Source organism: Primulina huaijiensis, chromosome 16 (assembly GCF_012295235.1).
Source record: "Primulina huaijiensis isolate GDHJ02 chromosome 16, ASM1229523v2, whole genome shotgun sequence".
Taxonomy (NCBI): domain Eukaryota; kingdom Viridiplantae; phylum Streptophyta; class Magnoliopsida; order Lamiales; family Gesneriaceae; genus Primulina; species Primulina huaijiensis.
In genome coordinates, this window is record NC_133321.1 from 15,986,516 (window position 1) to 16,000,309 (window position 13,794).

Consider the following 13,794-nt stretch of genomic DNA (forward strand, 5'->3'; position numbering starts at 1 on the left):
TTGTTACCTAATGGTACAAAATTTTTGATCAATGATGCTTTATATTCACCACAATCGAAAAGAAATTTGTTGAGTTTTAATGATATATATTCCCATGGGTATGATACTCAAACAATGAATGAAGGGAATGAGAAATATATGTGTCTTACCACATATAAATCAGGAAAGAAATATGTGATTGAAAAACTACCAATGCTCCCTACTGGATTGCATTATACACATATACGTCCCATTGAATCAAACATGGTAGTTGATAATTCTTCAATATTAACCAATTGGCATGATCGATTAGGACATCCTGGTTCAACAATGATGCGAAGAATTATAGAAAATACACATGGTCATCTGCTGAAAGACCAGAAGATCTTTCAGAATAATAAATTTCAATGTAAAGCATGTTCTCTTGGAAAACTTATTATAAGAGCATCACCAGCCAAAATCCAAACTGAATCACCAATGTTTCTTGAACGTATTCAGGGTGATATTTGTGGACCAATTCGTCCACCATGTGGACCATTCAGATACTTTATAGCATTGATTGATGCCTCCAGCAGATGGTCACATGTATGTTTATTGTCAACTCGAAATGTTGCATTTGCAAGATTACTTGCTCAAATAATAAAATTGAGGAATCAATTTCCCGATTATACAATCAAGAAAATTAGACTTGATAATACTGGTGAATTTACTTCCCAAACTTTCAATGATTATTGTATGTCTATGGGAATCATTGTTGAGCATCATGTTGCTCATGTACATACACAGAATGGATTGGCTGAATCATTGATTAAACATCTGCAAATGATCGCTAGACCAATGATTATGAAAACAAAGCTCCCTATTTCTATACGGGGACATGCAATTTTACATGCTGCTGCATTAATTTGCATCAGACCAAGTACATATCATAAATACTCCCCATTAAAGCTTGCATTTGGTAAAGAACCAGACATTTCTCATTTGAGAATTTTTGGATTTATGGTGTATGTGCCTATTGCACCACATCAACGAAAGAAAATGGGACCTCAAAGAATGATTAGAATTTATATCGGTTATGATAGTCCATCAATCATTCGATATCTTGAACCTCAGACAGGCGACGTGTTCACAGCACGTTTTGCTGATTGTCATTNAAGAAACAAATTGAAGATAGTCATGATGTCATTAAACGCCTGAAGCGTGGAAGGCCAGTTGGTTCCAAGGATAAAAATCCTCGAAAAAGAAAATTCATAGAGAAACACAATGATCACAAAATAGAGAATGATGTTCCTGAAGAAACACATAATGATCACAAAATAGAGAATGATGTTCCTGAAGAAACACATGATGATGAAAATGTTTTGTCAGAACCACAAACTGACGAGAATCATGAAATCTCTATCAATTATATTAATACTGGAAAAATATGGAACCGAAAAGATATAGAAGAAATTGATGATATATTTTCTTATAATGTGGCAATCGACATCATAAATGATAATGAAGATCATGAACCAAAATCTTTTGGTGAATGTAAAAATCGGCAGGATTGGATAAAATGGAAAGATGCCATCCAGGTTGAATTGGATTCGCTAAATAAACGTAATGTTTTTGGACCTATAGTCCTTACACCTGAAGGTGTAAAACCTGTTGGATACAAATGGGTTTTTATTCGAAAGCGAAATGAGAAAAATGAAATAGTAAGATATAAAGCTCGACTTGTTGCACAAGATTTTTCTCAAAGGCCTGGAATTGATTATGAAGAAACGTATTCTCCTGTGATGGATGCAATTACGTTTCGGTATTTGATTAGCTTGGCGGTATCTGAAAATTTAGAAATGTGTCTTATGGATGTTGTTACAGCTTACTTATATGGATCACTTGATAGTAATATATATATGAAATTCCATGAAGGATTTAAGATGCCTGAAGCACAAAGTTCAAAACCTAGAGAATGTTATTCTGTGAAATTACAAAGATCATTATATGGGTTAAAGCAATCTGGCCAAATGTGGTATAATCGGCTAAGTGATCACTTGATGAAAAGGGGATATGTAAATAATTCAATATGCCCTTGTGTTTTCATTAAGAAAACAACATCCGGATGCGTAATTATTGTTGTATATGTTGATGATTTAAACATCATTGGAACGAATAAGGAAATTCAAGAAGTTGTTTCATACTTGAAGGAAGAATTGAAATGAAAGATCTTGGAAAAACCAAGTATTTTCTAGGTTTACAAATAGAACAAAAAGAATGTGGAATATTTGTTCACCAGACAAATTATACAGAAAATATCCTTAAACGTTTTAATATAGATAAATAAAATCTTTTAAGTACTCCAATGGTTGTTAGATCATTAAACATAGAAAAGGATCCATTCCGTCCATGTGAAGATGATGAAGATATTATTGGTCCAGAAGTACCATATTTAAGTGCTATCGGTGCCCTTATGTACCTTACAAATTGTACAAGGCCTGATATATCTTTCGCCGTAAATTTATTGGCAAGATTTAGCACATATCCAACAAAGAGACACTGGAACGGAATTAAACATATATTCCGTTATCTACGAGGAACGACAGACTTGGGACTTTTGTATTCAAAAGATGCTAATCCAAGTATAATTGGTTATGCCGATGCTGGATACTTATCTGATCCACACAAGGCACGTTCTCAAACTGGATATATATTTACTCGTGGAGGCACAGCAATTTCTTGGCGTTCACAGAAACAAACACTCGTAACAACTTCATCAAATCATGCCGAGATTATCGCACTACATGAAGCAACCCGTGAATGTGTGTGATTAAAATCAATGACCCAACATATCCAAATCTCATGCGGATTATCATTCGAAGAGAAGCCTGTGATACTATATGAAGATAATGCTGCATGTGTTGCTCAAATGAAAGAAGGATACATAAAAAGAGACAGAACTAAACATATTCATCCTAAGTTCTTCGCATTCACCAAGGAGCTTGAGAAGAATAAATATATTGATGTTCGTCACATTCAATCAAGTGAAAACTCATCAGATCTCTTCATAAAGGCACTTCCTACGACAATATTCAGAAAGCACATATATAATATTGGGATGCGCAATCTACGAAATTTGTGAAGAATTGTTCGTGTCGACATGAGGGGGAGTTTACGTGACTGCACTCTTTTTCCCTTACTATGCTTTTTATCCCAATGGGTTTTTCCTAGTAAGGTTTTTAATGAGGCAGTATAAAAACACGTAATGAAGACAATCATTATGATCATCATCACAAGGGGGAGTGTTGAAAATTTAATATTTTAATATTGAATATTTGAATATTGAATGTTGAATATTTGAATGTTGAAAATTAGGTAAAATTAGGTGTTGAGTATTGAAATTTGTGTGTGATGATGAATGTAATGGTGTAATTTATTTTTGGATTATTTGTAAAATTTTTCTATAAATAGATATCTCATTTGTGAAGAAAATCACAATTGAGTTGAGAAAAAAATATTATAAAGTGTGTAGTGTGATAATTTTGAGAGTTTGAGATTTTTATTTTTTATTGTAAATTTTTACTTTTTCACAACAGATATTTTGTTTAACAATGTAGTGTGAACTAATATAACTTAATATGAGTTATCAGATACGGCGTCGTACGTCCGGAAGAATATCTCCAAACGATACGTGTTTGGCTGGAAATTGGATTCCTGACATTATTGCTTCGAAGCTTATCAAGGCATGTTGGTTAAAAAGGTCACAATTTTTAATTGGATAATCAATGGTTTGTAATTGTAGATTTTTGACCTATTTTTGGTTTTTTTGTGAGATGATATAAAAGATGTTTATTTACACGTCAACTCTGTTCATATTTGATATAAAAAGTAATAATTTTTTCACTTATGATCCAAATAAAATATTTGTCTCACAAAATTAACTCGTGATACCATCTCACGGGAGTTTTTGTAATAAATTTATATAAATAGAAAATGAATATGTAATCTAATGTTTTATATTTAGTTCTTTAATTCACTTATCTCACTATTCAATACCATTATATCACGCGAGTCTTTTATATTTTTATGAAAGTTGACATATATGTTGATATAAGAGTTAATATCTGACTACTTCATAAGAAAGACTTCAGACATAATATAAAATAATCTCATCTATACTCACTCAATACGCATCTAATTTAAATCCACGATAAAAACGGGGAAATTATGAGTTGGTTCAACTAAACTTGTAAGGACCTAAGATTTTCAATGCATATTAAGTCAAACTGAATTCTCTAGAGTTACCGACAAAGACGATACAAGTAATAGACAAATTTGTTCAATAATTGTAAGTATTTGAAATCTACCATTATTATCATATAAATTGCATAATTTGGCGGATTTTTTTTTTTAAAAAAAAAACAACTTATATGATTAATACTTATGCAATATCAAGAAACTTGATTTTTGTAAGGGACTCTTACAAAAGAGTGAGTCTCATGTGAGACCGTCTCACGGATCTTAATCTGTGAGACTGGTCAACCCTACCCATATTCACAACAAAAAGTAATACTTTTAGCATAAAAAGTAATTTTTTTTATGGATGACCCAAATAAAAGATTCGTCTCACAAATACGACCCGTGAGACCGTCTCACACAAATTTTTGCCCTTACAAAAACCCATCGTAATAAAATTTATGACATGCTTAGATTTTCTTCCTTTAATAAAGGATAATACTCGAAATCAATGTAGAGCTTACTTCTGATCAATTCATTGCAATTTTTATCATATGTGTTTTCAAATTATTGTATTAGTCATGTATCTTTTAATGTTTGTCAAGTTTAAACCTTTTTTCATTGGAGTAGGTCTCTTGTGAGACGGTCTCACGAATATTTATCTGTGAGACGGGTCAACCCTACCGATATTCACAATAAAAAGTAATAATCTTAGCATAAAAAATAATATTTTTCATGGATTACCCAAATAAGATATCCGTATCACAAAATACGACTCGTGAGACCGTTTCACACAAGTTTTTGTCTTTTCATTGATGCTGATGATGTGACAACGTCTAAATTGAAAAAAAAATTTAAATTTTAATTAAATTCGACAAAATAAAAAATTAAAATCGCGAAAATGTGAGTTTTTTTAATAAGGTAAACAAGTAAAAATATGACCTCTTGTGAACAATTTAGTTCTTTAGACGAATATATTATTACTCAAGCTTTCGATTTATTGGCTGTGTGAATATTTTGAGAATTGTGGTTTTTTTATGACACCTATAAAAATATCTATAACAATAATAAATAGACACTGGCAAATATTCTATGCATATTTTTAGTATAACACTATTTTATCCACTTTTTTTTACCATAACATATTTGTTTTTGACCCAAGCAATGTGGTGTTTGTTAGGACAATTTTCATAATTATTTAGTTTTTCGATAACGAAGCATGTTTATCATTGCGAAAATTATGAGGATCGTTGTAGATGTGTCCTGAAGTTCATTCACAAATTATTTATATTCGAAATATTTTCTCAACTGTGTTTAATTCCGTCGATATGTAAGTTGCCAATTATTTTATGAGGTAAATGTGAATTTTGGTGAATAAGTTCGCCTAAGTTTTTAATCCTCTCATATCAATATTTTAATCATTTTTTTGGTAATAAATAGCAATATTCAAATTATCACTACTTTTAGATTCAGTCGACATGTTGCGTTTCAGTGTAACAAGACGTCTCGAGTTTGAGACTAACCTCACCTCCGTTCGTAATAAAAAGAAAAAAAAATTATTCGAATTATTATTTTTATATATATTTTTTTATTATCTAGTACATAGTCCACAAAAAATAAGAAAATAACTTGGGATACTTAATTTTGTTTTGTATGTACCATGTTTTACATTAATAATTGGGACAAAAGAAAAATAAATTAAATTAAAATTGAAAATTGTGGCTTCATTGATGATCCATACTTTGATTACGACCACACAACCAATCATATTATTTACTCTCAAATTGTATTTTTCTTGGAAAGATTTCGTCAACATTACCCGCTAAGGGATTCATTGCAGTGAAAAGTTTTATCGAGATGTGAGGTAATTATTTGCTTTAGATCCTAGTGATCCGATTCAGTGAAATTCAAGAAACTTCAGGTGAATTCAACTTACAAGTGAGCAATTTGTCGAACAGTTTGAAGAAATTGGGTGATATTGTTGAGAATCGGAAGAGAAGACGGTGATTTGAGCAAGGACTGTGGTCGAATTTGAGATGAAGCTGGGATTGGATGGAATGATGAAATTGGATGGAATGATGAAGAATTTGAATTTTGAGGCGCTATTTTAATTTTTAGGGGATTTTTGGAAATTTTCAGCGCAAAAGTATGTGCTTTCGTTTTACTTATTTGTTGATTTTCGAAGTTATGCTGTTTTTTTTTTCCAACGATGGAGTAAATGGAAAGTAACAAAATTTTCCTTTTTCACATCTCCCAAGTTACCTTCTTTATGCTTGTTTTAACTACTTGTCATTCAACTGTTTGATTTCTCGTATTTCATTCTCGAATGTATTGGGTTGAGTTCGGATGAAATAATTGGGTAAAACTACAAATTAAAGATGAATTTGGATTTGGTTTTTGATCCAAATTGGTGAGAACACGAGTTGAAAGATTCTTCTATCGTTGTGTTAGACTTGAATATCATTGTTGCTAATCTGTAATCCTTATTTACTGATCGAGCGTTTTCGTTAAAAGATTTTACTGTGTTCTTCAACATTGAATTGGCTTTCTCGGAAGAACCGTCAGTGGATCCTGCTTTATTTTCCGTGTGCGTGTTTATATTGCAGCTACAAGCCTACAATGCTAAATGTCGAATAATTTTATGCGATTTGTTCCATCAATGGGAGTTTCCATTGGTCATCATGTTCGAATATTGCTGCAAGCCTGCGAGTGATCTGATTATGGTGATCGATCCATAATAGGGTGTAAAATTCTGTATATGTTATGTACATATATGTATTATCTGTGTTTATATGGCAATCTTTCGGCTGAAAGCTTTGTATAACTGTTCTTCTTTGATGGTTTCAGTAGTATGGCAACTCCAGTGGAACCTCCAAATGGCGTTAGATCTCGAGGGAAACATTATTACTCAATGTGGCAAACACTTTTTGAAATCGATACTAAATACGTGCCGATCAAGCCTATTGGTCGAGGGGCGTATGGCATAGTGTGTTCTTCTGTCAACAGGGAAACTAATGAAAAGGTTGCAATCAAGAAGATACATAATGCCTTTGAGAATCGTATTGATGCACTCAGAACCTTGCGCGAACTGAAGCTTCTCCGGCATCTTAGACATGAAAACGTGATAGCTCTCAAAGATGTCATGCTGCCTATACACAAGGGAAGTTTCAAGGACGTTTACTTGGTTTACGAGCTTATGGATACTGATTTGCATCAGATAATCAAGTCCTCTCAGACACTTACAAATGATCATTGCCAGTATTTCCTCTTCCAGGTACCTTTTCACAATCATTTTTAGCATGTTTATAGTGTAACTGTATTTGTTTGTTTCATTTTTCTGAGCCACACCTTTTGAAGACTAGCAGAATGATGTCTGAATAATGTTCTGACTGGACCTGCGCAGTGCTGAAAGATTTATTGAATGGCCAAAACCATTTGTAATACCTTAATATTTTGTTCCAGGAGCAGATGGAGCTAATTTTTTTGGTATCACTGCTATTATAGTGTCAGACTGCCTGTGAGTGAATGCGAACCAATTATGTAATGTTGAAATCCCCTGTGCTGATACACACACACAGTGGCATTATAAAATCCCTGCAATTTTTCCTAGTGATATGATACTATGCGATCAAATATGTCGATTCTATTGTGACTCCTTCATTTATTCAAAAGAATGCATGGTGCAATTATTGAAACCTTGAGCTCTTGAAAGTATAAATACGATCCAGGAATCATGCCGGTATCATTCTATTATGCATCATCCAAGAGCTAAGCATCAAGAAAGAGATCACCCCTTTCTTTAGAACGACTCCCTACTTGCTCACACACAACAATGAGCTGCTTAGATTTGAAAACATGGTTGCCATTTTTGCGATCTTTGGATTGTTGTAGTCAGTATGCATGGGACTTGGTATTTAAAAACTGATCAAACCTCCCCAACCTCCTCTGGCCTTCTCACTTTTTTTTTGAATGCAGTTACTTAGAGGTCTGAAATATCTACACTCGGCAAACATTCTTCATCGTGATTTAAAGCCAGGGAACCTGCTGATTAATGCAAACTGTGATCTAAGAATATGTGATTTCGGGCTTGCACGCACAAATGGCGGCAAAGATCAGTTCATGACAGAATATGTGGTCACTCGCTGGTACCGTGCCCCGGAGCTCCTTCTCTGCTGTGACAACTACGGCACATCCATCGATGTGTGGTCCGTTGGTTGCATCTTTGCTGAACTTCTTGGTAGGAAGCCAGTTTTTCCAGGTACCGAATGCCTTAACCAGCTTAAATTAATTATCAACATACTCGGTAGTCAACAGGAAGATGATCTCAAGTTCATTGACAATCCAAAGGCGAAAAAGTACATCAAATCTCTTCCATTCTCCATGGGAACTCCGTTTTCTCACCTTTACCCTCTAGCCCATCCTTTAGCTATTGATCTTTTGCAAAAGATGCTTGTCTTCGACCCTTCAAAGAGGATTGGTGTAACCGAAGCACTTCAACACCCGTACATGTCTCCCTTATACGATCCAAGATGCGACCCTCCGGCGCAAGTCCCCATCAATCTTGACATTGATGAGGATTTAGGGGAAGAGATGATTAGGGAATTGATGTGGATGGAAATACTAAACTACCATCCTGAAGCCGCTGTGGCCAATATGGAAATCACCGTCCAACCTTAAGTTTCAACGTAAGTTTCGCAGCGGCGATAGGATCTACCCTTTGTTTTTGTAACATCAGAAGTTTATGTCAACATTTTCTGCTGTTTTTTCTGTTCCAATAATCTTAGCAGACTATTGAAGCTGTTTGGCTGCCAACGTGCTTACTACTACGTCTGTTCATGGGCTTGAACTTTTTATAACAAGTTCCTACTACTTTGTACATATATTTGTTTGCAAAAAATCAAAAAATGAAAATAAAATATCTTTGTACATTAATCATATGCTGTTTCTAATGATTTATATATAAGAAAAACTATTTCAGGTGTGTGGTGAAGGTTTTATGACAATAGTCGTGAAGATTTTCTGGTTTTCATCTGCTATTACCATTCTGTCCATTCCTGTATTAGTAAAGATCCAAAATGGTTCTCTGTTTTTTGATTGCCTCAAAAGAAAGAGAGAAAAATTGTTAATGATTTCTCACCTTGAAATTTGAATTGTGCTTTCTTTGATCTTTTAATTTTTTATATTTCCAATTTTTTTTTATTACTGGGCAAATATATAAAGATCTTATCCATTCAACCATCTTTTTACTTTTACGAAATGTAGTAATCCTTATCTTGACCTTTTTTTATCCAGGTCGAAGCTATTTTTTGTCTTTAAGACACTGTTCGAAGGAACTTGACAAGAACTTTGATTAAATCTCATTCATGCATCGCAATTTGCAACACTGTGCCTAAGCGTGGCCACATTAATTACTACAGGCATAGGATTCTGATTTTCTAGACCTAAGTACCGTAGTTAGGATCCTTATCTAAACTATTTACTCAGCGAAATAATAACCATTACATAGATGTCATAAAATCCACATTTTATTTCTTATAAATTAATAGATTATTTGAGAATACACATCACCTCACACGTGTGGGACAAATATTTTTCATTGTACTTTTTCTAGAAGATGAAATTAATGTATCATCGCATGTAAAAGTTATTGAAATCAACGGGTCCAAAGAAGCATATTCTTTTGAATCCATAGATTTTATAATATGACGATGTCTACATCAATTAAGTCGAGAAAATTGATTATATTTTCTCTTATGTGGTTCAATGTCTCTTAATTCGGTCACATCTTATCAATGCAATTAAAGATTACTATAAAAATACACATATTAAATGTATTTGGAGAGAGATTTTTTTTTATGAATTTTAAATTAAATGTGTGGTTTTCAATTCAGATTTTTGTTAAATTAAATGCGTGATATTTTGTTGATAATGGAAATTAGAAGATTTCAAATGAAAAGCAAGCAAATAATAATAATAATAATATGAAACAAATATAAAAGTAAATTGCTAGTTGCTGATTCTTTCAATAAAAATAATCGACTGTGACATGAAAATAATCTTTTTTATGAATTAATTAATATTTAACGACAACTTAGGAAAAACACATGCATGCCACAATGTATGATTAATTTTTCATATAACGTAGATTCTTCGGATTTTTTCGTACAAAAAAATCGAAGAAAAAATAATAGATCCCATCATACAAAAAAGTTATATTTAAATAATCTATTAAATAATAAATTTTAGAATATATAAATTCGAAAGGCCAGAAAAATTCTTCATGCTTCCTAAAATTAAAATCTTTTTAGAATGGTAAATATTTTGGGATGAGTGTCAACTACATTAAATAAAAGTGAAGTTAAAAAAAAAACCAAAAAATAATTTAAATTTTTTTTTAATGCAGAGAATATGCGTGGGACATTATTATTTTATTGTGTCCAACTGGCCCGAGTTGCTATTCAAAAAATATTGTAATTTTTAAATATACACTTATTTGATTTTTTCGATGTTGGAGTTTAAATTTTTTTATGTTGTGTGTAGAAAATTAAAAAGGCATATATTCCTAAAGCACGTTTAATGAGAATAATAAAAAACCTAAATATCTAAATACAATATTCTTAGTACTTTGGAGTTAAAATAAATATAAGGTTAAGTATTAATTTAGTGGAGACAAAAAAAAAACATGTAAGTAATTAAATAAGTTGGAAGTTGACCACACGTAGGTGGGCATGTTTTAGACAAGCCATGATCTTGCCACTCGTTATTTCACTATTATGAGTTGGATTCAATTACTACTGTATATGAAAAATCAACGATACTATTTTTTGAGTATGTTTTTTGTGAGACGGTTTCACGAATCTTTATTTATGAGACGGATCAACCCTATCGATATTAAAAAAAAATATTCTTAGCATAAAAAGTAATAATTTTTTATTGATGACCTAAATAAGAGATATGTCTCACAAAATACGACCCGTGAGACCGTCTTAAACAAGTTTTTGTCCTGTTTTTTTTCTTTGTGTGTGTGTGTGTGATTATATATATATAATAGGTCTTTTGTGATATGATATTATAGGTTTATATTCGTGAGACAGATCGACTCGATTCATACTTAACATTAAAAGTAATATTTTTGGAATGAAGCTTTATGATTTGGATCAAGTTGTAGATTTTTCTCTATAAATTAACTGATGAGATTGTCTCAAGAGAAATTTTATGATATATATTTAAAATTTGAATGAAACGTTAAGGATAAGCAAATATATAAAACTATCTTCCATTTTCACCTTCTTTTTTTCCTATTTGCAAAAATAAGTTTTCCCACTCTCAGATAAAAAGTCATCATCATCGAGGTAATCATGGAATTTTGATTTGATAAAAATGTTGTTCTTCAATTAACATATCACATGGATTAATCATTTAAGAACTAAGAAGTAAGATATTCTACCATTTTATATACAACATATCCCATTAATTCAAAGTTCTTTACAAAATATTAATGTTAGAAACCACATTTTATTTTGTTTATAAATAGATGTATTACTTAAAGGGCAAAAACTAGTGTGAGACGGTCTCACGGGTCGTATTTTATGAGACGAATCTCTTATTTGGATTATCCATGAAAAAATATTACTTTTTATGCTAAGAGTATTACTTTTTATTGTGAATATCGGTAAGGTTGACACGTCTCACAGATTAAAATTCGTGAGACCGTCTCAAAAGAAACCTCTTCTACTTAAAGTTGTTCAAAACAGCTTATGAACTCTTAAAATTATCTTTAGATTTTTTTTTAAAAAAAAATCTTATAAACAGTTAAAATAAGCTTTTTAACATCTTATAAGCTGATTTAAAAAATTTAGATAACCCAACTTAAGTAAAAATGTCTTATTTGAATAAATTTTAATATATCAAATTATTCATATTAATTTTATCATATATCAAATATAGCCTCATATGCAAATTAATTAATAATAATAATCATCATCATCGTTATTTTATTATTATAATATGTCATTAGTAATTATATTATTATCATTATAAACTATTATTATTAATAAAATTATAATTTCAATTATTTTTAGTGTTTTTTAAATTAATGTTGGTTAGTTAAATAATAATAATATTATTATTACTATTTACAAAACATTTATACTTTTTTTATAGTCTTATGCAATTTTTGGTAATTATCATATAAAAAAAATCTTATAATATTAAACGCATCAATAACTTTAAGTTTCCCTTTATTTTTAAAATAAGATATCATAACTTATAAGTTTCTAAATGCTAAACAACTTATAAAATATAAGAACTTATAAACTAATTGATGCAATCGACATGTTCTTAAATTGAATCTACATGTGCTTTTTACGTAATAATAATAATAATAATAACATCACATAATGAGTACCCAGATCAAATAATTTTGTGGAAATGAAATTGAGGTTTGGCTATCTTACACTAAAAGAAATATATTATTTTCATGGAATAAGGGAGAACTCTAATTATATTTTGTGCATACACGGTATTCCGGTGCGTTTGATTTTGAATAATTTGTGTAAACGGGGTTTGTTTGAGCAAAGTGTAAAACGAATTGAAATACCAAATGTAGCGAAGATTTCGTCTCGTTGAAATAACCTCAACATTCTTGCCTCGATTTAATTTGGCATACACAACATGCGAATGTCCACACGCTAGTATATTTTGTAATATAATATAAAAAAAAAAAGATATCGTGAATATCTTGATATGATAATATGTTTATAAAATGACCACATCACTTTTAATATAAAAAAAATTAAATAAACTATAAATTTTAATAATAACAATAAATTAATTTACTTAAAGAAATATTACATTTATTTTCAGAAAATTTTATTAAAAAAATATCTTTAAAGTTTTAATTACTATCTTTAAAATTGTTTAAATGAAATTACTTAATATTAAATAGAAAAAAGTTAACAAATCCTAATGTGATGTGTGAGCCCAGGAATATCTTGGGGAGCATTTTTGCGGTAAAATCTAGAACGTTAAAAAGAGAGATTCGCATTGATTTCAGTAAAAATGTTACAGCTGGAGTGGCAGTTGTACGTCTGTTAACAGTTCCCTGTCCACCACCACATGTCCGGTTTTGATTAGCTACCCGCATATCTTATCTATTCAACACATGAATAAGTCTTTTGTGAGACAGTTTCACGAATTTTTATCTGTGAGACGGATCAATTCTATCTATATTCACAATAAAAAGTAATACTCTTAGCATAAAAAGTAATATTTTTCATAGATGACCCAAGTAAGAGATTTTTGACTTATAAAATTGATTCATAAGACTGTCTCATAAGAATTTTTATATCAACATATTATATATATTGAATTATAAATCATAGTTACTTATTCAATTATATATTTTTATGTATTCAACATATTATATGTGTACTAAATTATGCATAGATAATTTGTCATGATTAATACACAAGTGACATCTACCAAACCCACATGTCCCATCAACCACCAGAAGATTCCAAACCCCCCTTCACTTTTCCCCCAATTTTTCACTTTTTTCATTTCCCACCATTTAAAAACAATGAATTCCTGTCTTTTTCT

General features: G+C 31.1%; 1 protein-coding gene across 4 annotated transcripts; it reads left to right on the plus strand.

Moving 5' to 3' along the window:
* The first annotated feature begins 5,960 nt into the window (after positions 1-5,960).
* LOC140961423 (mitogen-activated protein kinase homolog NTF3-like) lies at positions 5,961-9,129 on the plus strand. Of its 4 annotated transcripts, XM_073419929.1 has the most exons (4): positions 5,961-6,340; positions 6,801-6,954; positions 7,042-7,468; positions 8,170-9,129. In XM_073419929.1, exons 3-4 carry the CDS (start codon positions 7,046-7,048, stop codon positions 8,869-8,871), a joined length of 1,125 nt encoding a protein of 374 aa, XP_073276030.1. In that variant the 5' UTR covers positions 5,961-6,340; positions 6,801-6,954; positions 7,042-7,045; the 3' UTR covers positions 8,872-9,129. The 4 variants fall into 4 exon arrangements, with proteins under 4 accessions (XP_073276030.1, XP_073276031.1, XP_073276029.1 ...); XM_073419930.1 differs by lacking the exon at positions 6,801-6,954 and having other exon boundaries at positions 7,045-7,468; XM_073419928.1 differs by lacking the exon at positions 6,801-6,954 and having other exon boundaries at positions 5,962-6,344; positions 7,045-7,468.
* Positions 9,130-13,794: the final 4,665 nt, after the last annotated feature.

Coding starts and splice junctions, on each gene's coding strand:
- LOC140961423 (XM_073419929.1), top strand. CDS start 7,046: ATGGCAACTCCAGTGGAACCTCCAAATGGCGTTAGATCTCGAGGGAAA. Junction 7,469..8,169: donor GCCAGTATTTCCTCTTCCAG/GTACCTTTTCAC, acceptor TTTTGAATGCAG/TTACTTAGAGGTCTGAAATA.